This window comes from Neolamprologus multifasciatus, chromosome 2, assembly GCF_963576455.1.
Source record: "Neolamprologus multifasciatus chromosome 2, fNeoMul1.2, whole genome shotgun sequence".
Taxonomy (NCBI): Eukaryota; Metazoa; Chordata; class Actinopteri; order Cichliformes; family Cichlidae; genus Neolamprologus; species Neolamprologus multifasciatus.
The window spans coordinates 18,307,122-18,333,108 of record NC_140440.1 but is presented as its reverse complement, the minus strand read 5'-3'; the positions used below and the strand labels follow the sequence as shown (position 1 = coordinate 18,333,108).

General features: G+C 39.5%; 1 protein-coding gene across 3 annotated transcripts; it reads right to left on the bottom strand.

Annotated features, from left to right (window-relative positions):
* Window positions 1–1,366: 1,366 nt before the first annotated feature.
* LOC146524190 (beta-1,3-galactosyltransferase 2-like) lies at window positions 1,367–25,195 on the bottom strand. Of its 3 annotated transcripts, none has more exons than XM_085182433.1 (5): window positions 24,925–25,195; window positions 24,484–24,660; window positions 5,050–5,227; window positions 3,862–4,098; window positions 1,367–3,511 (listed from the first exon to the last, which is right to left on the bottom strand). In XM_085182433.1, the coding sequence occupies exons 2-5, from the start codon at window positions 24,588–24,590 to the stop codon at window positions 2,912–2,914; spliced, it is 1,122 nt and encodes a 373-aa protein (XP_085038559.1). In that variant the 5' UTR covers window positions 24,591–24,660; window positions 24,925–25,195; the 3' UTR covers window positions 1,367–2,911. The 3 variants fall into 3 exon arrangements, with proteins under 3 accessions (XP_085038559.1, XP_085038576.1, XP_085038569.1); XM_085182450.1 differs by having other exon boundaries at window positions 24,484–24,542; window positions 24,925–25,190; XM_085182443.1 differs by lacking the exons at window positions 24,484–24,660; window positions 24,925–25,195 and adding an exon at window positions 8,769–10,216.
* Window positions 25,196–25,987: the final 792 nt, after the last annotated feature.

The following is a 25,987-nucleotide window of genomic DNA, read 5'->3' as shown; positions in this document are numbered from 1 at the left end:
CCACGCTTGATATTTGGGGAAATCGACGGCGCATTTGGAGTATGCATTTGAAGTACACTTTGAATTGGGACAGCCGTCGTCGCGTGGCGGTGACGTAATTGCACTTGAAATGCGTACTTCAAGCGTGCAGACCCTGAATTGGGACACAGCAACTGTCTAGCACAATAGTGATGGGATTTCCGGCTCTTTTTAGAGAACCGGCTCTTTCGGCTCCGAACCGGCTCTTCAGGTTGTTTTGTTGCTTTAATTAATTTATTATTAACAAAAATATAAAATTATGCACAAAAGGAATTACTAATGTAAAAAAAGTGGTTTTATTTATATATGTTTATATATAAATATATAAGATGGCCCCTAGAGACAAAACACATACAAACTCCAAAACACATTTCTAACGTTAACTGAACTTCCAAAACAGAGCTACCTAGATCACTTAAATTACACAATTGAAAGCATATTTGTGTTGTTTGTGTATTTATACACAAGCACTCAAATATATATTCAAATAATTAAACAAAATGTTCATTTACCTGTTACTACCACACACCAAATCCGGTCGTTGGTACTTCCTGGCTTGTGTAGCCACTAGGTACCAAAAGCTCAACACTGCCCCTAGCATCCTGGAGCACTTCTGTTGTCTTTTGTACGTGTTTTGGAGTTTTTACGTGCTTTGAAATTTGTACGTGCTTTGTCTCTAGTTGTCACTGTAAATATACTTTTATTTATTCACTCCACATAAAATAATAAATAAATCATATAATACAAAAACCAACTATTCACATTTCAACTTTTAACTATTTAAATTTTCAGCTTTTTCCTTTTAAACAAATTTAAAGTGAAACAACACAAAACACTGCAAACCACAACACAATTAAATATAAATTAAAATATGAAAACAAAAAGAACATGCACATTCTCTGTCATATGGGTCTGCATGAATAAACTTTCTCAATCCTTTATCATCTGCAACTGAAAATAGTTGTGGATGATTACTATACCTTTCTAATGTGACGTTGTTGTCCCTGGCTCTCTTTCTCTCTCTCTCCCTCCCGCTCTGTTCCTGTGCTACTGCCAGTGTAACTCCCCCTCTTCCCAGCGCAAAGGCGTGCAGAGTGAAGCGGAAAAAAATTGCGAGAGAGAGGGTGAGAGAAAGGAAAAAAAAAACCCACAGCTTGCGATAAGGAGCCGGCTCGCATCGTTCACTTCAAAGGTCCGGCTCTAAGAGCCGTTTCGTTCGAGACCGACACATCACTACAGCACAACACCTGGAGCTAAGGGGGCAAAACAATCGCATGAGTGCTGCTGTTTGACTGAGGTAAACCAATCACATGACCACTTAAAGACAAAGACACAAGGTGATATATACCAGTTTATAAATGTTGTTTATTGTCTGATTTTAGATCAATTGTGTTAATACAGTATGTCAAAATGAAAACATAACTGTACATTCAGACACGTGAGGTTGTGCTGAAAAGACTGATACCAAACAAGGCAAAGTAAATTGTTTTTAAAGGTGAAATGTGGGGGGAAAATCAAAAGTAGTTAAAAATGGCCGATTATACCCTGGACCCCAAAGGGTTAAACGTTATTTTTAAAGTAACGCAATAGTTACTTTTCAAGTAATTAATGACTTTTAGAATACTGTAACTCAGTTACTAACTCAGTTACTTTTTTGAAGAAGTAACTAGTAACTATAATTAATTACTTTTTCAAAGTAACTTGCCCAACACTGGTGGTCATTCAGTTGGTTTTTCAGGGGATCAGAGGCCAAGAGGGGTGAGGGGTGGATTCCCATTCATTTTTTATGGCAGTCACTTTTGACCGGGAACGCCACAGATGTAACAAAGCTGATTAAAACACTCAAAATTCAACGAAAGAGGTGCTCATCGCTTTTATATGTTCAAGTGCATAGTGTGGAGGATGTCATAAGGCCTTGAGGCAATCAGATGTAAAACACAATATTTATCAGTGTTTAGTTTGTAAATCAATCAGATTTGACCTGAACACGACAATAAAACAAATACAAATGCAACAAACTGTGACAGCATCATCGTCACTGCTGCTTTATATAAATAAGACTTTATTTACAGATGTGCGCCTAAATAGGTTTCTATCTTTAGTTGTCAGTTGGCGACAACTGAGTACTACGTAGTCATGGAATAGATGACACGTCAATGTAAAAAATTTGCCTTTTTTATAATGTGAGGTTAGCGTGTGTGACCTGAGTAAAAATCAATCAAATATTACGGGAGTGGCTTCGGTACCAGGACAGACCTGCCTATACCAGGTTTAGTACCAATCGGACTGACTGTAATTTTGACCCATAAAGTGCCCATTCTAGAAACACAGATACAGTTTGTAATTCCGCCTCTGTACAGCACCACGGTGCGTTTTAAATAAATCAGTCGAGGTGTGATTGAAGCACAAACTTTCAGCTTTAACTTAAGTTGAAGTGGGTACTTCAATCATATCAGGTTTCTCAGATTTAGAGTCTGCCGTGGTTGTGTGCACAGGCCAAATTGGAAAAATTTAATATGGTGTTTAGCGCTGCTGCCTCACAGCAACATTATCATTATTAATACTGTGTGAGTTGCCCTGCATATGACAAATTGTCTCAGGGTGTTTAATCCACTGAAACACAAAAAGCATTGTTCTAATAATGTATATCCTACTACAGTAAACGTTTTTGGAAAAAGAATTATGAGGTGAATAAAACCTCAGCATGTATTAAAATGTGCAGAGTAATCGAATGGGGACAGTGTAAACATCTTAATCCCTCCCTGCGCTTTTGTAAAATTTACATTCTTCATCGTGGACCAGTAAGCCAACAGAGGACATAAAGATCATATCGAATCATTAAAATTATTAAAATAGAAAAACTCTTTATCGCAGTGTAGTAAGAAGCAGGTGTTTAACATCCACTTTGTGCTTGAATTTGATAAGATTTCCATATGTCCAAAAGCTGGTTAGAGCTGTGCAGCAATGTTGTTATGACAGAAGTCCAGTAACAGTTGCCCGTGTCTGATGGCATCCAAATCCTAAACATATCATTACGAGGAGGATCTGTCAGTGGAATACCCAGATGTCTCATGCACAGTCCCACATACACATCTTCAATGTAAAGAGCTCTGACATGCTGAGCAGCCTCCAGTATTTTCATGGTTAAATCCAGAGAGAACACATAGCCCAGTCCAATGGCATAAGGTGGATAGACTGACTCGGGGAAGGTGGAAAACGGCATAAACCATTTAGAGTTTTGGTCTCGAAGAACAGAAGCAAACCTTATCACGTTTCCTGTCATGTAGAGATGTTGAGGGGCCTTTAAAAGCATCCCGACAAGGTGGTGCACATTGAGGAACGTGTCGCTATCAACCTTCATGGCATAGGAGGTCTGGGGGCAATGGGTGCTGAGCCATTCAAACATAAGCATTGTTTTGATGGTGAGGTTATGGTAGCTGTCCAAGAAGTCACTCTGGAGAATGTCACGATGGTCCCGGCTTTCACGTAACAGCTGAAAAAGTGAAATTGAAAGCATCATTTAATAAATTAATAATTAGTAATAATTCTTCAGTTAACTCACTCATTGATACAGCAAACATGATACATGTTTGGTAGAGTGGTCTGAAAAGCCAAAATCAGATCAAGCCACATCGAAATCTTATAAGTAAAGGAAGTTGTGTTTGTATTGGATTTTCTTTGGCTGCTTGGAATCTGATCCTTCTTTCCTTCCTCTGCTCCGACTCTCTTGTGACTTTTCTAAATCATCTGGTGTAGCTCATTCACCCTGTACTATGTATTCCTGATAATAATAAAGAAGGGAAATGTGTGGAAAGTTTACTACAATGGACTGAAGCCACTCACTTGTTCTTCAATGGTCTCTGCTCCATTTTCCTCTCTGGACTGTCCCAGTATGAAGTAGTGGCTGACCACTTTGCCCTGCACCATTGTTACATTCCCCCACGTGCTGCGGATCATGTGACGAGCCTCTCTGTTGTGGGGTGCAACCGGGATCATTAGAACCAGGAATGGGCTTTCCTCCCGACATCTGTTCAGTTCATCCAATATGAAATGGTACTCGTGTGGGTACGCCACAGTGTACTGCAAGGAATAATGAGACTGAGATCTGTGCAAGCAGAGAAGGGGATTTTTGTGCATTGTACTTGATAATACTAGATTCATATTTTCTATTTGAATTTTGTATCTTTTCTAAAATGAGCTTCAGAATGAGAGATAAAATATTTATGTTTTAAAAAAAGAAAGAAAATAAGAAAAGTTAATCTTCTCTTGTCCAGATCTGACTTGGCTGTTTGTGCCGTCTGTGAAAACTAGTATAGCAAATGTACATAACACAGTCATTTTCTTCATTAGATGGGAGGAGCTGTTAAAATAGGGCATGTAAAGCAGGAAATCAAACCAAACCAGAGCCACAAACCAATACTGACAAAATGTTGAAAATGCAGAAACCAAGTCTCTGATGTTACAGCTGAATAAAATGACAACCCTTCATTACAAACCTCCCATATTTCTTCTCTGTTCTCTCGTTCAGCTTCAATTTTGTCACCTCAGTTCTTCTGAAGTGACGAGGAAACTAAGAAGTTGTGATTGAGGCGAGGCCGACCTCAGCATAGAGCTTGTACTTCTCAAACTCTAGTGAAGGATCCTTTCCTAGTAGAAAGGTGCTCTTCCATCTTCCATGCTATAAATTTTGTTTGACCACCCCATTTCAGAAAATTAGAGAACCCTGAGCTGCCACTAATAAAACATATACTATGTGTCTAATTAGCTAAAAAGAAATCTTTGATATGTCACAGACATAATAATTATGAACATGTATTTCTTCACATATTTTAAATATAAATGGATAAAATAAGATGAAGAACATCACAGTAACACAACTACATCATGATGACTTTAACTTAACTAGTTAACTAGTTTCAGTTCAGAAAAACATCGAACAACCAACTGATCACTTTTGTGACTAATTTGTAGAGATAATATTGTTAGTGTTGCCTTTGCACAGATTATATGGAGGCCAGTGAATATACTTACCTCGTCAACTAGAGGAGGTACACTGTCGTGAGAGGTACTTGAGTTTGGGGTGGATGTCCTTGGGTTTAAAGACCATGATCCTTGGAAGACGGAGCTGTAGATCACTAAAGTCCCGACCATGATCAAAGCCGCTACATACCACAAGCATCTTCTAAATTTTATCCACAGAGTCCTTTCACTGCAAAGAAGTTAAAGTGATTAGTATTTATCAGCACTGCAGAAGCACTTAAGAGTATCCAGGGCACTTCATTTGTTCTGCATTTGTTCAGCTGTATTCCAAAATGAATTACATTCATTTATGTTTTTGATTTTTTTAATAAATTTACTTGTACTTGGGGTACTGTGTGTACAATTTTGAGGTGAAACATGAATTCCATCCATTTTGGAATAAGGCTGACACAATGTGGAACAAGTGAAGGGCTGCGGTGAAGCTCACTGTTGCTGGGCTGAAATGAGAAAGCACTTTGACTTTTGCTTTCACATCAGACACATGCCACCACTCTAAGAGTCACAATGTTTTTCACTCTGTGGCACCTGCTGTGTGCGCTTTATTGTGGACTTAACACGAGTTAACTAAGAATTTCTGCTAAACTCTATCAAATTCTACAAATTACAATAATTGAACTGAATTGAGAAAAAAGCTTAAACGTAGCTTAAGTTTGTTTTTTTTCAGGTTATTTAACAGAGTGTGTGGTACTTTAAAAAACCTCACTTCCTGTTCTCAAGTCAGGGCTCTAACACATGGAAATATGCATATACATGTTTATCTATTCCCAATATTGTTACAATGACACAATTGTACACAATTCACATGTGACCCACCCGTCACCACACAGCTGACAACAAGCCACATAAACTAATTACACTATTTTTTTTAACTTGAATTTTATAGTTTCAGATTTAGAGATAAAATATATATATATATATATATATATATATATATATATATATATATATATATATATATATATATATATTGTTAGTGATTTTTCAAAAAAACAAAGAAACAAACAAAAGAACACCAAAAAAAGAAAAGTTAATCCTTTCTCATGCAGATTTGACTTGGGTGTTTATGCAGTTTGTGAAAATCGGCATACCAAATGTACATAATGCATAGTCATTTCATTGAATTAGGACCTGTAAAGGATGAACCAAAACCAGACACAACAATAAATACTGACAAAACAGAGGTTTCTACATTGCTAAGGGCAGAACAGAAAAGAAACCCAACTTTTTAAGGCAGGAACCAAAACTTTCACTGATGTTATAGCCTATAAAACGGCAACCCCAGTATCATAACTCCATTTTTATTCTCACAATTACTTTTTGTCAGCAGATTAGACATGTGACCAACCCATCTCCAGACTGCTGACAACAAGCCACCTAAATAATATCTGGTCGTAAGCTAACATTAATGCAGCTAATTTCAGTATCGAATGTCCTAAAAATGAGACTTCCCCTCCGACAAAAATTTTAATTGTATTCTCATTTCATGAGAGTTTATTCACAAAGTGTCCAAGTCCAAGTCAGTTTAACAGACTCATTGACTTTGATGTCGTTTTACAGCCTCCTCTAGAATAGATAGACTTGGACACCCTGCATATTGACAGCTGAGGTAAACAGGTGATTGACAGCCTACACTCACAACAGGTCATAGGGCGATTTTGAGGTAAAAATATCAAAATATTATTTAACTGACACATATCCTGCTTTTACTCCTGATTTATTTCCAAATGTTGATATCATTCAAATATGTTTAAATTTAGACGGCACCCCATAACAATCAATGTGTATAAAGACAGTGTGTCTTGCACATCATATTTTATTTTTTGATATCTGTTGGCTGACTAAACTGTGTTTCTCTTACAGTGGTCACCAAAGCTAAGATTATGCAATGCAGTTGGGAAGGCTAAGAAAACAGATCTGACTGCAATCTGTAATCCACTGACATCTGACAGTGAGACTTTACACACTGTAGCTTCAAGCACAATCAAATTGTGTCTAGATTCAGATGAATTTCTTTTGTGCAAATTAAGAAATATTGTAATTACATTTAAAAAAACAAAAAACTGTCTTATTTATTGGGACATCAATTTTAGGATGCTTCCTTTAATTGCATGATATAACTAAAAGTTATCCTTTCAGCACTGAGTGAAGTCCTCTTTGTCCTTTGTTAGTCTTTTCTGTGTATGGCAGTCAGATACCCACAACACTTGCAACTTCCTTGTAGACTTGTTTTGTGACCACAACTATTTTAAAGTTTCCTGTTTGTAAAGTAGAACCAGATAATACATCAACATATTTTCATTTGAAAGTTATCTATACATTTTCTGAATATAATTCTTTAATGTTATATGAAGCCCCAGTGTGTCTCAAGAATAACTTATATTATTTGGGAGTTTGCAAGAAGTCATCAACAGCAGCTCAAACAGTCTTATGAGTCTTAGGCTATAAAATCTTGATAACTACCAGGTTTAGTGTACTACTTAGGGTATGGGGAACATCAACAAGCTTGCAGTAGCAGAGTTACTACAACCAAAAATTGAGGAAGTTACTGTAAGTGCACAAAATATATAGGTATGTGCCACCTACTAATGTCCCTAAAGGCATTTATTCAGTAGTTAATCAGCAAGATGAAAGCAATGTAAAATGATTAATGTGACACCCTGACTACTCCTCACATTTAGCTCTGAATAGAAGTGGATAGAAACAAAAAGTCATCTGCAGATGTATTTTGGACTTTTCAGGCTAGTCATTTTTAGTTTATAACTGAAACTAAGGTCACGTGGTTTAGCAGTGTCTCACTGTCACACCTCATTGTTGACAAGTACTGGACGAGTACATATTTATGAAAACAAGAATTCATTCCTACATAGAACCACTGCTCAGTTAAAGAAAATGTATTTGATAAAATCCACAAAAGGTTACCAACTGTATATCGTTTATCATCTTTATCACTTATGTCTTTTCATATAACTAACAACAAAAACAAACAAGTACACAGCAACAGACAATACGCCATTTCTGTTACATGTCGTATGGCTCCTTCAAATGAGAAATTATAACAGCTAAACACAATTTGAAGGGATCGTTTGCAAACGTGTTCTAGCCTTTCCATTCGAATCATTAATCTGCATATTATAAAGACAACCAGAGACATGGTACAGTGTTCTTTTACAATATTTGGTTTACAGTGTTTGTATTACAGTCTTTGGACAGCTTGTGCATGACAAAATTAACTGGGGAGCAAATATTTAAAAACATGTTTAAATATATCACTTACAAAACAGGTAAAAAACACATTTTATATTTTTTAAATAAAAATAAAAAAGGTAACAAAATGAAAAAAAAAAGACAAATTCGATAAATGTTAAAAGTAAATAAACACAATGCAGTAGTTTTAAATAACATTATTACTAGAATATTATTATAAAAAAAGAGTTTCAAGGCATTGAAGCAACAGCAGCTACAGAATGACATTTGCCTTTGCTGCTGTTTGCTATAAAAGCCTCAGCAAAGATTACAGTCAGTAATTAAAAATGATATATTTATACATTGCTACTCAAGATGTAATAAGTCTAACTAATCCATGTCATAGCTGGACATAATTTCCTATAAGTAAAACATTTTCCATGTGTGAAATTTTCCACAGTGTGCCTACAGTCTGTTTCACATTTTTATGTCAATATATTTGAAGTAAAACAAAGAATTAGACTTACCCTTTGGAAATGGGGAGCTCTGACATTTTCGGGAGGTGAAGAATGGATTATTTGATCAACTTCAGTAACTTAACGTAAATGCAGAAGTTGAAAAATGAGCTCTTCGTGTTGATCTGCCTGTGTGGTTTATGTGTTTCAACAAATGGGTCATGACATGCTGTGAGCACCCTTAGACAGATTCTGCTCTGATGTCATGTCCTGACAACTCTTGATTATCTGTGGATATGCCTTTAGTGTTTGTGCGTGTTTAGGCACAACATGACTTGACATGCTGTGCATTCCTACCAGTTTGAGTACATATTGCCCCACTGCAAAAGCAAAACAAATGAGATCTCATATTTTTAAATAGGTTTTTCAAGCAAATGAAAGTTGATTTAAAAAACAAAAATTATTCACAGGGACAGTGCTAGTCTACTTTAAACATACAATAGTAAGACAGATCCTTCAAAGCTCTGACTAATCTCTACCCTTCAATTTCTATCTAAAGGACTGGAGAAAGTGGTTTTCAGCAGCTGCAGTCTTTCTTAGATCATAGAAGTGTCATGATTGTTTGTATGAAACTGTTAGGCAAAACTAAATGCTAGACACTAAACACTAGGAGCATGGAACATGAAAGCCAAAACATGAAACCTGAAACATCAGGGGGGAGAAGAACTGGTTAAAAAAGCTGCAGAACTCCTGTTAACAGAGGAACAAACAGCTCCTCCCCCATTGCATCTATTTCTCAGTTGACACAGCCACACACACGCCATCTGCTCTAGATGTCAAACAGGAAAATCAGAGACAGAGGCAGGTCAGGACAAAGCAAGGATAGCGGTGGAAACTGATACAACTGCAGCAGGGGTGCACACTGAGCGTGAGACTGCACTGAAAGGAAAAAAAAAACCCCCAATAAAAACAAGGTGGTGTGTTTGCAGTTGTGCGCCATAAACCTCCTCAGGCAGGACTAAATGGCAAAATTGCAAATTGCTCCTGTACCTACAGAGACAGGAATGCATGCACCATGTATTATAAAACTCACTGGGCCTGACACAATGTATGAAAGGCAAATTTTGACCAAAAAATCCACAACATTGCTGCTCAAACATTTTTATTGGGTTGAAACAGGTCATGCGGTCTCAACCTACAAACTTGGCGACCCTGATAAACCATTTTACAAAGGACTGGTCACCTCACATATTTCAGTGGCTAAACCACACACAGGGAAATGGGGGCCTTTGGACAATTTGCAGTTAAGTGTGACACAGACTGGGAGCCATTCCCAGGCTGCACTGGTATACAGTGTTTACCATTGCTGGGGTCGTATGTGTCTTTGCTAAACTGTACAACCCTGGCAACGAAAGCAGCATACTTAACGGGGCAAAAGCCAAAACTGACAACCTTTTAAAGTTACGCTAACCGGGGCAGAGGGTACTTGCTGAAATCCTCAGTAAATAAGGTGGTTCTTCAGGAAGGAACGCTTATGCGCTTCCTTCTTACCGCCGTCGTTTAGCCGCTCCGGTTCCGAGTGCAAGGACCATCTGTCCTCTCGCCTGTCGGGACCGGGACGGCGCCCGGTTCTGGTCGGTCCAGCTGCCTGCGGTCTCTGTTTTCGGCCACGGAGCCGGCCCTGCTGCTGGCGCTACTGACGATTAGCTGTGGCGTTCGTGGGTGCGCCTGGGAGACAGCGAGGAGGCCGCGCACGGAATCAAGGATCAGAGGATGGCCCTCTGCTCGGACGAGGCTTTTCAGGAACTATTACAAAGAATCCACGACATGGAAATGAAAATCCGATGCCTTGATTAGAACGCCAAAAGCAAAAGCAATAAAACTCTGCCTGTGGCTTACGGCAAGCAACAACTGGGCACACCAATACCATCAACACAGAGTGGGACCCCTCCGAGCGGAGAACGTTTGTCGGGAGGGACTCCCCATTCATCAGACCTTTGGCCCCCACTTAGACGGGAGACTCCCAGGAAGAAGATAAAGGAACAACTTCGATTATTCCTCTAAAAATAGATTTGCGCCTCTCAGCTCATCACCGTCCAGCCCGCAAAGACTGTCAGCTGCAGAGCGAGGTCACCGGAATGTAAATAAAGATAAAACAAGCCGCACGAAATGGGCAAAGAGAACAGAGAACAGCAAGCGAGGGAGAGCACTTGCTATTATTCATGACAGATCAATCAAAGGAATTGAACAGCTATGCATCAATACTAGTGTCTTTAATTGTCCACAAATGACAGTAAAAGAAATTTCTGAGAGGATTCCATCAATTATTGAGAATAACCCAGAGCTAGAAAAAGTTGTTGTTCATGCTGGAGCTGCTGACATTCTTTTGAAAAAATCCGAAATTTTAAAGAAAGACTTTTTGGATTTACTTCAGAACTTTGACAACCACAAGGTGCAACTCCACGTATCTGGACCGATTCCAGCAACGCCCTATGATGAAGAATATAGCAGGATGAAATCGTTCAGCAGGTTTGTTAAAACTGTCTGTGCTGAAAGGTCAATTCGAATCTAAATCTAAATAAATCTAAATAATTTTAAGATTTTTTGTGGAAGGAAGCACCTGTTTACAAGAAATGAACGTAACATTAATAAGAAAGGTCAGAGGCTTTATCTTCTGAACTTGTTGTCTCACGTGAACTCATCACTCTGTTCTCAAATTGAGATAAAGACGTCAGTATCAGCTGAGACACACAGAGGACGCCAACCAGCTGTATCACACAGTGACCATGACGTACTTGCACCTTTCAGTGATAAGCCTGCCAGAGACGTATCAGCCGACCCAAAAACAACGGCACCTGACGACTCTCGAAAGAAACAGAGTTTCAGCAACGCTGTGCAGAAACACATCAGTTGACATAGCTCAAACAGCTGAGTTACTATGCCAGCCCCCAACAACTTCACTTCCAGCAGAGATTACAGCGACTCCAGCCAAATATGCAGGTTCAACTCTGTGCAGAAACTCACCAGCTGATGTCTGTACACCTTCATCATCATCATCCTCCTCAGTGATCATATCACCATTAAGTCGTTTCCCGAACCCCTTCAAACCCAAATAAACAGAGGGATTCGTCTGACACCAAAAGTGGGACCACACCCACCTACTAATTATAAACAATATGGCTCTCCACTCCACCTAACTGAGTCTGATATCTGATACCGACCGGACGCCGTTACCAGATTGCATCATTCCCACCAAAATGTGTCCAGTCACTCTCATTCATATACTGAAAGCAAAATACCAGTTATTATAGGCAACAGATCCTTACACACTAAAAGTACTTATAATCGAACAGTACAGAATCTGAATATAATACTGTGCAAAAATAATCTCTCAATCACTGAAAGAAATATTAAAGCAGCTGCACTAAATATTAGATCTCTATCAGGGAAGTCTCTCCTAATTAATGATTACATCATTTTACATGATATACATGTTCTCTTTCTTTCAGAAACTTGGTTAGATGGAAATTCAGAACAAGCTGTATTAATAGAGACTTGCCCAACTGATTATCACTTCATTAGTGAGACCAGAAAAAACAAAAGAGGTGGTGGTCTTGCTGTAATCTTTCACCAATCACTAAACTTTAAAAAGGTATCGCTAGGTGAGTTCAACACCTTTGAATATTTAGGTACTGAAATAAATGAACCAAACAAAGTTTTATTTCTAAACATATATAGACCACCAAAATCTAATACAAACTTTTTTAATGATTTCAATGACCTTTTCTCTGCAATATGTCTAGACTATGACCAGATAGCAATTGTGGGAGATCTTAACATTGATGAGTGATATGTTTTATTGATTAGCATTCAAATATCTCAGTGAAGACAGAACAAAGATCTACCACAAAGCAAGAAAGCATGAGACAAGGCTAATCAAAAGGTATTGGCTGAAGCATTTGCTTCATTCATACTGACAAGCTTCAAGATAGCGGAACAAAAGCATTAAATGATGTCCTCCATAACTTTGATTTAATCCAGCACATTAGTGAGCCAACGCATAATCGAGGACACACTCTGGACCTACTTATTAGCAAAGATCTAAAAATCTCTAACATTGCCGTTACTGATATTGCATTATCTGATCATTTCTGCATTTCATTTGATAGCAACATCTTAGCCAATATACCTAATCAGAGTAAGATCACTGTTAAAAAACGCCTCTTTAAAGAAAACTCAGCTGAATATTTTAAACTGATGTACACTTCCACCTTGTTTAAATCACCAACATCCACCAACACACATTCAGTAAACAAACTGACAGATGATTTTCTATCCAAAATCTTAGACATGATGGATAAGATTGCACCATTCAAGGTTAAAACTGTCTCTAGTAAAAAGAAGTCTCGTGGAGAAGTGATCCACTGGTATGTAATGAAAAAAGAGAGTGCCGGCGTGCTGAGAGAAAATGGCGGAAAACTCGACTCCAGGTTCACTGCGAGAAATATAAAGAGAGGCTGAATAAGTATCAACTAGCCCTGAAGGATGCAAGGGAGTCATTTTTCTCTGAGATTATTCATAGAAACAACAACAATGCTAGGACATTATTTGCTACAGTGGATAGATTAACTACTCCTCCAGTGGCAATAGCCCCTGAACTAAGCTCCACCAGGGCCTGCAATGAATTTGCCAGCTTCTTTATTGAAAAGATCTTGAAAATCAGAAGATCGATTGGCACATTAGTTTCAACCCCAATACCGACGTTAAGCCCAATTAGCACTTATGCAGAGAAAATGACTCACTTTCAAACAATAAATCAATCAAGCCTCGATAAAATTATTGAGAATCTAAGCTCTGCCACCTGCTGCTTGGATATATTACCGACAGGTTTTCTTAAAAAGGTCCTCCCAGCCATCAGGGAGGATCTGATCCAAATAGTTAATGCATCCCTCCTATCAGGTGTCTTTCCCAAAGCCTTAAAAACAGCAGTTATGAAACCAATATTAAAGAAAAAGAACCTAGACAGCACATTAATGCAAAACTACAGACCAATCTCTAATCTTCCATTTATCGGTAAAATTATTGAAAAAGCTGTTTTCCAGCAGTTAAACAGCTTTCTCACAATGAACAACCGCTTTGATATTTATCAGTCTGGTTTTCGTAGGCACCACAGCACTGAGACAGCCCTTGTCAAAGTGTTTAATGACATCCGTATAAATACTGACCGTGGGAAATCCACAGTATTGGTACTACTGGACCTTAGCGTGGCATTTGACACTATTGATCATGATATATTACTGGAACGTTTAGAGAGCTGGGCCGGACTCTCTGGTACAGCACTCGACTGGTTCAAGTCCTACCTTAAGAACAGGAACTTCTATGTGTCAATTAGCCAATTTTCATCACAAAATACAGAAATCACATGCGGGGTCCCCCAGGGTTCCATCCTAGGGCCCCTCTTATTTAGCATTTACATGCTCCCGTTAAGCCAGATTATAACCACCAATAATATTAACTACCACAATTATGCAGACGATACTCAACTTTATATCTCAATGTCACCAGGTGATATTGAACCTATCCAAACTCTTAATAAATGCATTGAGCAAATTAATAATTGGATGTCTCATAATTTCCTTCAACTGAACAATAACAAAACTGAAGTACTTATCTTTGGACCCAAAAAAGATCGATTAAATATCAGTAATCAGCTCAAACTGGTCCAACTAGAAACTACCGACCAGGCCAGAAATTTAGGTGTAATAATGGACTCAGACCTGAACCTCCAGGGTCACATAAAAGTTATAACAAAGTCAGCCTTCTATCACCTGAGGAACATTTCTAGGATTAAAGGACTGATGACACAAGGAGACAACTGCAGCTGATTCAGAACGCTGCTGCTCGTGTTCTCACTAGAACCAAGAAAATAGAGCACATTACTCCAGTTCTAAAGTCATTACACTGGCTCCCTGTAGCTCAGAGAATAGACTTTAAAGTGCTGTTATTAGTTTATAAATCTTTGAATGGGTTAGCACCAGAGTACATTAGGGATCTACTATCATGGTACAAACCATCTAGATCAGTCAGGTCCTCCAGCTCTCGTTTATTGACCGTCCCTAGAACCAGAACTAAACATGGAGAAGCAGCTTTTAGTTTCTATGCTCCTCACATCTGGAACACACTATCGGGAGAATGCAAAGCTGCAGAGACACTGAACTCTTTTAAGTCTAAAATTAAAACTTACTTATTTAGACTTGCTTATGAGTAACTGATCCTATTATGGCTCTCTACCTGTTTGTTTTAATTTTTTCATATAAATTATTGTCTTGATTATTGTTTTATTGTAAATGCTTTCTTGTAAATGTTTTCTTGTATTTTACTTTTATAGTGTTTTATGTTTTATTTTTTGTGTTTTATTTTAATCATGTAAAGCACCTTGAATTGCCTTGTGCTGAAAGTGTGCTATACAAATAAAATTTGCCTTGCCTTGCCTGAGTGTGTGTCAAACCAACACACCTTTATAAATGATTTGTCACCAAAAGTATTTTTCTGTAAATCTCACCCTGATAACAGTTCTGTTGCTCGCAATAAATCAATTTATGAAGTAAAACATACTGAGAAAATACTGCTATGTTTATTGGAATAAGCACACAGGTTTCCAGCTACTTTGGGCTCAGCCAGCTTTGTTTTTGCTCACTGCCCTAGAAATCATTCGGTTAATTAAGTTTTCTAGGAGATTGTGCCATCAGGTTTATTCTACACACTGTCAAGCAAAACTAGAAACTAGTATAGAAGAAATTCCCCTCTCGCCCCTGGGAGCGGTCTTTAAGTTCAGATCCTCTTGTGACAACAATACTTTCAGAGGAAAACACACTGAGATGGATAATAACAAAATAATATCTATAAAATAACATCCGCACTCTTGGTCTTTATCCTTCAAGTTCAGGTCCTCTACCAGAGGCCTGGGAGCTTGAGGGTCCTGCGCAGTATATGTGCTGTTCCTAGGACTGCGCTCTTCTGGACAGAGATCTTGAGTGTTATTCCTGGGATCTGCTGGAGCCACTCGCCTAGCTTCGGGGTCACTGCACTGAGTGCTCCGATTACAACTGGGACCACTGTTACCTTCACCCTCGACATCTTCTCAAGCTCTCCTCTGAGCCCTTGGTACTTCTCTAGCTTCCCGTGTTCCTTCTTCCTGATATTGCTGTCATTCAGTATCGCTACATCTCTCACCACAACCGTCTTCCTCTGCTTGTCCACCACTACAATGTCTGGCTGGTTAGCCATCATCAGTTTGTCCGTCTGTATATGAAAGTCCCACAGGATCTTAGCTCGGTCATTCTTGACAACCCTAAGGGACTTTCAGGCCATACATCTTTCTGATGTACTCATGGATTTTTCTTCCCTCATCCTGGACTGTATTGACACTCACCAGTCCCCGGCCCCCTTCCTTCCGCTTAGCGTACAGCCTCAGGGTGCTGGACTTGGGGTGAAACCCTCCATGCATGGTAAGGAGCTTTCTTGTCTTTATGTAAGTGGCTTCTATCTATCTTCTATCTCCTTTGGTCAACTTATTATACCAGCTGGGTACCTGATCATGGGCAGGGCATAGGTGTTGATAGTCCGGATCTTGTTCTTACCGTTCAGCTGACTCCTCAGGACTTACTTGACCCTCTGCAGGTACTTGGTGGTTGCAGCTTTCCTAGCGGACTCTTCATGGTTCACATTCGCCTGCGGGATCCCCAGGTACTTGTAACTGTCCTCTATGTCTGCAATGTTGCCTTCTGGTAGCTCAATCCCCTCAGTTCTGACTACCTTCCCTCTCTTTGTTATCATCCGACTACACTTCTCCAGCCCGAATGACATCCCGATGTCATTGCTGTATATCCTGGTGGTGTGGATCAGTGAATCAATGTCTTGTTCACTCTTGGCATACAGCTTGATGTCATCCATGTACAGGAGGTGGCTGACAACTGCTCCGTTCCGTAGTCGGTATCCGTAGCCAGTCTTGTCAATGCTCTCACTGAGGGGGTTCAGGCCTAAGCAGAACAGCAGTGGGGACAGGGTATCTCCTTGGTAGATCCCACACTTGATGGTGACTTGTGCTATGGGCTTGAGGTTGGCTTCTAGTGTTTTACGCCACATCCCCATTGAGTTCCTGATGAAGGCTCTTAGGGTCCTGTTGATCTTGTACAATTCTAGGCATTCCAGTATCCAGCTGTGGGGCATTGAGTCATAGGCCTTCTTGTAATCAATCCAGGCAGTGCACAGGTTGGTCAGCCTGGTCTTGCAGTCTCGGCTGACTGTTCTGTCTACCAGTAGCTGGTGTTTTGTGCCTCTGGTATTCTTGCCAATCCCTTTCTGTGCCACGCTCATGTATTGACCCATGTGCCTGTAGTTTTCTCTGGTCCCCTCCCCAATCAGACCAGGAGTGACATGTTTAGCCGCATGTTCTCCTTAAATTGCTGGCTGTCTGAGTGGTGTCCCAGAAACGATGTGGGCTTCATAGATAATTGGCAAACCTTCTGGAGGAAACCTGGTCTTGTTAGGAGAGATGGCATCCATCCCACTTTGGATGGAGCAGCTCTCATTTCTAGAAATATCGACAAATTTATTAAACCCCTCAAAACATGACTATCCAGAGTTGGGACCAGGAAGCAGAGTTGCAGTCTTACACGCCTCTCTGCAGCTTCTCTCCTCCTGCTACCCCCCCAAAAACCCATCTCCATAGAGACTGTGTCTGCTTCCAAAAAGACAAAAAACAAACTAAAAACCAGCAACAAACAACTTAAACATTTACAAAGAAAGAACAATACAGTATCCACATCTGAACCAAAGAGTAAAACAGTGAAATGTGGATTATTAAATATTAGGTCTCTCTCCTCCAAGTCTCTGTTAGTACATGACTTAATAATTGATCAACAAATTGATTTACTCTGCCTTACAGAAACCTGGTTGCAGCAGGATGATTATGTTAGTTTAAATGAATCAACACCCCCGAGTCATTCTAACTACCAGAAATCTCGAAGCACAGGTCGAGGGGGCGGTGTGGCAGCAATTTTTCACACCAGTCTATTAATTAATGAAAGACCAAGACAGACTGTTAATTCATTTGAAAGCCTGATGCTTAGCATTGTCCACCCCAGCTGTGAAACTCAGAAACCAGTCTTACTTGTTATCATCTATCGTCCACCTGGGCCTTACACAGAGTTTCTGTCTGATTTCTCAGACTTTATATCTAATTTAGTTCTGAGCTCAGATAAAATAATTATTGTGGGTGATTTTAACATCCATGTTGATGCTAAAAATGACAGCCTCAACATGGCATTTAATCTGTTGTTAGACTCAATTGGTTTCTCTCAAAATGTAAAAGAACCCACCCACTACTTTAATCACACTCTAGATCTTGTTTTAACATATGGCATAGAAACTGAACATTTAACAGTGTTTCCTGAAAACCCTCTCCTGTCTGATCATTTCTTGATAACATTTACATTTACAATAATTGATTACGCAGCAGTGGAGAGTGGACTTTATCAAAGTAGATGTCTTTCTGAAAGCGCTGTAACTAAGTTTAAGAATATAATCCAGCCACTGTTATCATTGTCAATGCCCTGTACCAACACAGAGCAGAGCAGCTATCTGAACGCTACCCCAACAGAGGTCGATTATCTTGTTAATAATTTCACCTCCTCACTACGTACGACTCTGGATACTGTAGCTCCAGTGAAAACTAAGGTCTCTAATCAGAAGTACCTGACCCCGTGGTATAATTCTCAAACACGTACCCTAAAGCAGATGACTCGTAATCTGGAGAGGAAATGGCGTGTCACAAATTTAGAGGATCATCATTTAGCCTGGAGAAATAGTTTGTTGCTTTATAAGAAAGCCCTCCGCAAAGCCAGAACAGCTTACTACTCATCACTGATTGAAGAAAATAAGAACAACCCCAGGTTTCTCTTCAGCACTGTAGCCAGGCTGACAAAAAGTCAGAGCTCTTTTGAGCCAACCATCCCTTTAACGTTAACTAGTGATGACTTCATGAACTTCTTCACAAATAAAATTTTTATCATTAGAGAAAAAATTACCAATAATCATCCCACAGATGTAATATTATCTACAGCTACTCTTAGTTCCATTGATGTTAAGTTAGACTCTTTTTTTCCAATCGATCTTTCTGAGTTAACTTCAATAATTACTTCCTCCAAACCATCAACGTGTCTTTTAGACCCCATTCCTACAAAACTGCTCAAAGAAGTCCTGCCATTGATTAATTCTTCGATCTTATATATGATCAACCTATCTCTAATAATCGGCTATGTACCACAGGCCTTCAAGGTGGCTGCAGTTAAACCTTTACTCAAAAAGCCATCTCTAGACCCAGCAGTCTTAGCTAATTATAGGCCAATCTCCAACCTTCCTTTCATATCAAAAATCCTTGAAAGAGTAGTTGTCAAACAGCTAACAGATCATCTGCAGAGGAATGGTTTATTTGAAGAGTTTCAGTCAGGTTTCAGAGTTCATCACAGCACAGAAACAGCTTTAGTGAAGGTTACAAATGATCTTCTTATGGCCTCTGACAGTGGACTCATCTCTGTGCTTGTCCTTCTTGACCTTAGTGCAGCGTTCGATACTGTTGACCATAATATTCTATTAGAGCGATTAGAACATGCTGTAGGTATTACAGGTATTGCACTGCAGTGGTTTGTATCATATCTATCTAATAGACTCCAATTTGTGCATGTAAATGGAGAGTCCTCTTCACACACTGAGGTTAATTATGGAGTTCCACAGGGTTCAGTGCTAGGACCAATTCTGTTTACATTATACATGCTTCCCCTAGGCAGCATCATTAGAAGACATAGCATACATTTTCACTGCTATGCAGATGACACCCAGCTCTATCTGTCCATGAAGCCAGATAACACACACCAATTAGTTAAACTGCAGGAATGTCTTAAAGACATAAAGACTTGGATGGCCACTAACTTTCTGCTTCTTAACTCAGATAAAACTGAGGTCATTGTACTCGGCGCTGAAAAGCTTAGAAATATGGTATCTAACCAGATTCTTACTCTGGATGGCATTACCTTGGCCTCCAGTAACACTGTGAGGAACCTTGGAGTCATTTTTGACCAGGATATGTCCTCCAACGCACATATTAAACAAATATGTAAGACTGCGTTCTTCCATTTGCGCAACATCTCTAAAATTAGAAATATCCTGTCTCAGAGTGACGCTGAAAAACTAGTTCATGCATTTATTATTTCCAGGCTGGACTACTGCAATTCATTATTATCAGGATGTCCAAAAAACTCACTGAAAAGCCTTCAGTTAATCCAAAATGCTGCAGCAAGAGTACTGACAGGGACTAGAAAGAGAGAGCATATTTCTCCTGTTTTGGCTTCCCTTCATTGGCTTCCTGTTAAATCCAGAATTGAATTCAAAATCCTGCTCCTCACATACAAGGTCTTAAATAATCAGGCCCCATCTTATCTTAATGACCTTGTAGTACCATATCACCCTATTAGAGCACTTCGCTCCCGCTCTGCAGGCCTACTTGTTGTTCCTAGAGTATTTAAAAGTAGAATGGGAGGGAGAGCCTTCAGTTTTCAGGCCCCTCTTCTGTGGAACCAGCTTCCAGTTTGGATTCGGGAGACAGACACTATCTCTACTTTTAAGATTAGGCTTAAAACTTTCCTTTTTGCTAAAGCATATAGTTAGGGCTGGACCAGGTGACCCTGAATCCTCCCTTAGTTATGCTGCAATAGATGTAGGCTGCCAGGGGATTCCCATGATGCATTGAGTTTTTCCTTTCCAGTCACCTTTCTCACTCACTATGTGTTAACAGACCTCTCTGTATTGAATCGTATCTGTTATTAATCTCTGTCTCTCTTCCACAGCATGTCTTTTATCCTGTCTTCCTTCTCTCACCCCAACCGGTCGCAGCAGATGGCCGCCCCTCCCTGAGCCTGGTTCTGCCGGAGGTTTCTTCCTGTTAAAAGGGAGTTTTTCCTTCCCACTGTCGCCAAAGTGCTTGCTCATAGGGGGTCATATGATTGTTGGGCTTTTCTCTGTATCTATGAAGCGCCTTGAGGCGACATTTGTTGTGATTTGGCGCTATATAAATAAAATTGAATTGAATTGAATTGCCTGTTCATCTTAGCCGATATGATGCCCGACAGGAGCTTCCATGTAGTACTGAGGCAGGTTATTGGTCGGTAGTTGGATGGGACCGGTCCCTTCTTGGGGTCCTTGGGGATCAGGACCGTCCGACCTTCGGTTAGCCATTCCGTGTGTCTCTCGTCAACTAGCAGCTGGTTCATTCGTGCTGTCAGACGCTCGTGGAGTGCAGTCAGCTTCTTCAGCCAGTAGGCATGAACCATGTCGTGGCCTGGTGCTGTCCAACTCTTCATACTAGAGACCCTTGCTTGGATGTCTGCCACTGTGATGGTTACTGGACCCTGTTCGGGGAGGTTGCTGTGGTCTGAGCATTGCCGTTATGGGTTGCGTCCTTCTCCCATATGCTCTTCCAGTATTGCTCCGTCTCCAGCCTTGGTGGTGCTGTTCTCTTATTGTTCCCTTGCCACTGAGAGTACACCTTTGCTGGTTCTGTGGAGAATAGCTGGTTTATTCTCCTGCCTTCAATCTCTCTGGTGTACCTCCTCAAGCGGCTGGCCAAGGCTCTTTGCTTGGCAGTTTCCAAGGCCTCAGGTATGGACAGCTTGCTGTATTTTTTATGCACCTTCTTTGTTGCACCTTTCTGCAACTCCGTTAGTTGGCTAACCTCCCTCCGTGCTACTTTGATCTTGCCCTCTAGCCTCCTTCTCCATGGAGGATACTGCTCCTTGTGGCTGTTCAACTTATAGCCAAGCATCTCACTGATCACTGCTGCCGTATTGTAGATCAGCTTGTTAGTCTCGGTAAGCGTGGCTGTAGGTATCATCCGTAGTGCTGCATTTACATCATCGAGCAGACCTTCTGAGGGTACTTCACGTAATCTTGGTAACCGGCTTCGGGGGATCCAGGTTTCAAGCTTGGCCATGATCCTGTCTTTCAGGTCAGTTCCTCTCGCACTCAACGATCCTTCTCCTATCGCACTTGGGGCTTTGTACCCAATCTCAGGTGGGGGTGATGATATCTCCCCCTGACCTGGCATCCTGGCTCCCCCTTGCCGTAGCATTTATGTTGTACCTCGTCAGTCTCTAGCTGTGAGAGCAGTCCCTTCTTTCGAATGTTGGAACACTGAGCTACTAGTTGTTTCGCCATCATTGTGGATGTTGGGTATCGAATCCATAGGTCCCTCATCCTATTCATGTAACCACTTCCGCCAGGGTTACTTGCGTAGTAGCATTCCAACAATACCCTGTTTTCGTGTCTTGCCCACCGATGCCTTCTTGTTCCAGTATATATATGTATATATATATACATATATAAGAGACAAGACAGAATAAAATGTCACCTCACCACTGTAAAGAAAGGAGGTCATAATATCTTTAAAATTGTTGAAATAAGGCATTAGGCATTTGGGTGTCAGGCAAGAGTCCATTTGCATTGTTTAAGATAGAAATAACTGACAGTTACTTTATCTACACCTCAAGCTAACACTGCACCACACACACCACACAGGAGTAATGCCCCTAAACATAACAAATGCTGACGAGATATTAGGAATAGACAGGTTACACTGACACAAATCAATTGTTAGATTATGTGTTTTTGAGTGCCTCCCAAGCTAACGTCTGTTGGTGTGTAGCGCTACTTCCTCTTACCACAGGAATGCTTTGTTCACCATACCACTGGAAATGGTTGCTTTTCATTAGCTGAGAACTAGATTCCCCTCTGAATGGAAAGGAACCTGTGCACTAGCTTTTCTGATCATGCCTCTTAAGTTATTCACCCTCTCAAACTTTAAGCAGTTAACCCAAGCTGTAGAGTGGTAGAATAATACCTAACAACACTTCATTGAAAAACCCAGACAGATAAGAGATAAGCATGATGTATTAGCAGAAAAATAAAGCATTTTGTAAACTACAATGTGGTAGTGTAGCATAAACAGGAGGGAAATGATAGAAAGAGTTAATAAACACATTCTGAAATGTAAGCTATTCAACACTCTTTTCAGTAATCTGAAGAAATCTCTCTCTCTCGTTCTAACCTGTCCTCATCTGTCCTCAGACCTTGTTGTAGCTCCTCTGCTATCCCATATGGAAAAGAAATAGAAAAAACGTATAAAAGACTTGCATCAGATGTGGCCTACTTCATATCGTAAATCATATAAGGCTCATATGATTTACTCATGAAAGTGGCCACTTTCATATATTGTTTTAGTATCCAAAACATACAAGTTTCATTTATATAATTTTTCTAGGGATCTTATATCTGTTTTCACTCTTGTATGCTTTTCATACAAGTTTCACACATGACAGATACAAACTTTATATATATCTTTATATAAGATTTATATATATCTTTTCCATATGGGATAACGTTGGAAAAAGCGAAACTGTCAGTATTGCCTCGGCGAGCACTCGCGCAGACGTTCAGTGTTTATGCCATTGCTTCCCTGCAAGTAAAATAAATGTTTATTATTAATTGTGTTTTTAACATGTTTTAATGCTTTGTATCTTGTTCTATTTAATCTGAACAAGCCCCTAAAAACAGTCAGTGATCACTGTCGGCCTCTCTCGGTTTTTATCACCATTGTTCATTTTAAAGCTCAGTTTGTAAACCCTTACAAGGTAGAGATGAGAAGGGGAGAGTAGTGGTGGTTGAGGTAAATAGAGAACACGAGAAAGGAAAAAACGTGAAAGAGAAAATAAAAATATAACTGATAGCTGATAGCTGACCAAATCAGCAGAGAAGTGATAAAAAGAAAGATGATCTTTCAGTCTTGATGATTGCAGCACCCAGCAGCACAGCATAAGTGTTGTGGGGGAAAAAAGCAGTGATCATTTCGATGTAAACTATGTATCATTTTTGGGATTTGACTGTTACTGATTATCTTATTCAATATAGCGAACAGCTCTTGAGGGATTTGCACATGGCGTCACATGCAAAATCTTAACTGACTGTCAGACACTCAGACAGTGTCTTTTTATTTATTTATTTATTTATTTATTTATTTTTTACTGCAAATGAGTTAAAGTGTTATTGATCTTCTAAATAGCACTTAGCTGTCCACTGCTGGATCAACTGAGAAACATTTTGCCTCTTCCTATCTCAGGATAATGTGGACGTACTTGTAATAATGGAATCATAAGACTACCAAGAAAATAAGCTCCTGTTAGGAATGTTACCACAAACTGAATAAGTATTACTGTAATGAGACAGAATATGTGGCCTTATTCAATAAAGTGAAACCCAAACTACTCTTCACATGTAACCCAGAATGGAAACCGATGCACATTATTTATACCCTTAGGTCCATAAGTTGTTGTCACTTAATGTCAGATACTTACACAGTATTACATACATTTACATACAAACATTACATTAAAATACATTTAAAAGGCACATAAGTCAGTAGTTTTACTAATATTATTTCTTTGTTGTAAAATGAAGGGTTTGTAGGCATCATAGCATATCCGAGTAAATATTACGGTCACTATATAAGGGGGTGATATATTTGTGCACTGCTACTCAACCCATTAACTGGCTGTAATATGCCCTGCTATGGAGTGAATCATCCAGACAAGCTTTCCATTTAAAAAACCACAGTGAGCCTTCAGCCTGTGTTATACTTTCACATTAGCATGTTTGAAATTAAAGGAAAAATTAGACCTACCCTTTGGAAACTGTGTTCTCCGGCATTTTCAGCAGGTGAAGAACGATTTCTGGTATGAGCTTTGGTACAAGACAAGATCGGAATGATTTCTTTTTATTCTGTAGCATTGCGTTTGTAGAGGCTCAGACCAGACATACTTCCTCATTGAGACCAGAGGCTCACACCAGCCACAGACTACTGTGAAGAAATATCAGTGGCATTCTAATGAGCTGTAAAGATCAACTTAGATATGTCTGGATACGAGCTGGAGCATTTCTTTTTACATAGATTTAAAGATACCTTGTCTTTTTTAAAATTTTGACTCATTGCTATCTAAACCAAATATGGCAGATACATCGTGAAGAAAAATACAACAATAATAAAACCTTTAAAATTGTTTCATAAACAGTCACAAATAAAAGCTCTTAATTAAATAAACAGTGGAATCAGTGGAATACCTACCTCCCAACCCTGCGACTTTTTTTTGTTCTGCAATTGCTGAATTGATGTAAGTTCAAGCAGATATATCCAAGGAAGGAAATCCCAGAAAGCTGATTCTGTTCATCTGGCTGTTGCATTTCAGTAGTAGTGACTTCTTCTGTTTTCTGGTGAGACTGAACAAATGAACTGAATCATCTTTCTGTGAGTTGAGCAGTGTTTCACAATAAGAGTTTGTCCCACTGATTAGACTCGATGAGACTTTTAATGTGAAAAAAACTTTATTGCAAACAAAAGAAAAAGCTAGCTAGCTCATAAGATTAAGTGCACCCCCACCCCACCCCCCATTTAAATCAATAATTAAACTAAAAGATAAAAAAAAAAACTCATAGTGCTTCACCATAGAATCCATATTTAGCTATACTTTCATGCAGCACTGTATTCTATGCACATAAAATTGGCTCGTGCTCATGACTGATTTAGAACAACATTTTAATCTAACGTGCCATTCTGTGCATCTGGGGAGGAAGCTGAATACCTAAAGAAAGCCGCACAGGCACAACGATTAGTGTAAAGTACACACAGAAAGGCCACAGCTGGGTTTCAGCTTCAGTACATGAAAGGAACTAATGCGTGAGAAAAACTGATGCTCACATTTCTATTAATTAGAAGCTGATAGCAGCTTCAAGTTTTAGACTGTAATTCTTTTTAAGTACGAGTATGAAGGAGGGTCACATATTTAATACTGCCTGGGATTTTAGCGGCATTATTAAAAGAGAATTGTCATGCTTTCTAATTCTGCAATCACACTGTCCGTTACAGTTTCAGTGATGTGTGCAGTCACAATAAAAAAAGTGCAACCTCTTTCATTTCTAAGTTTTTATGTATCAGGACATATAAATAGCAATGTCGTCTGTTTTTTGGCAGTTACTAAAAACTGAACCTTAGCTGAACAACAACATAGAGTTTATACGCTGTGTCATTTATCAGACAGAAATGAAGCAGAAATTCAGAAGCAGTTTTACTGATATGCTAAAGCGTGGCCAACATGCATTTCCTTTAACAGTGATGATAATGTCTGAGGTTG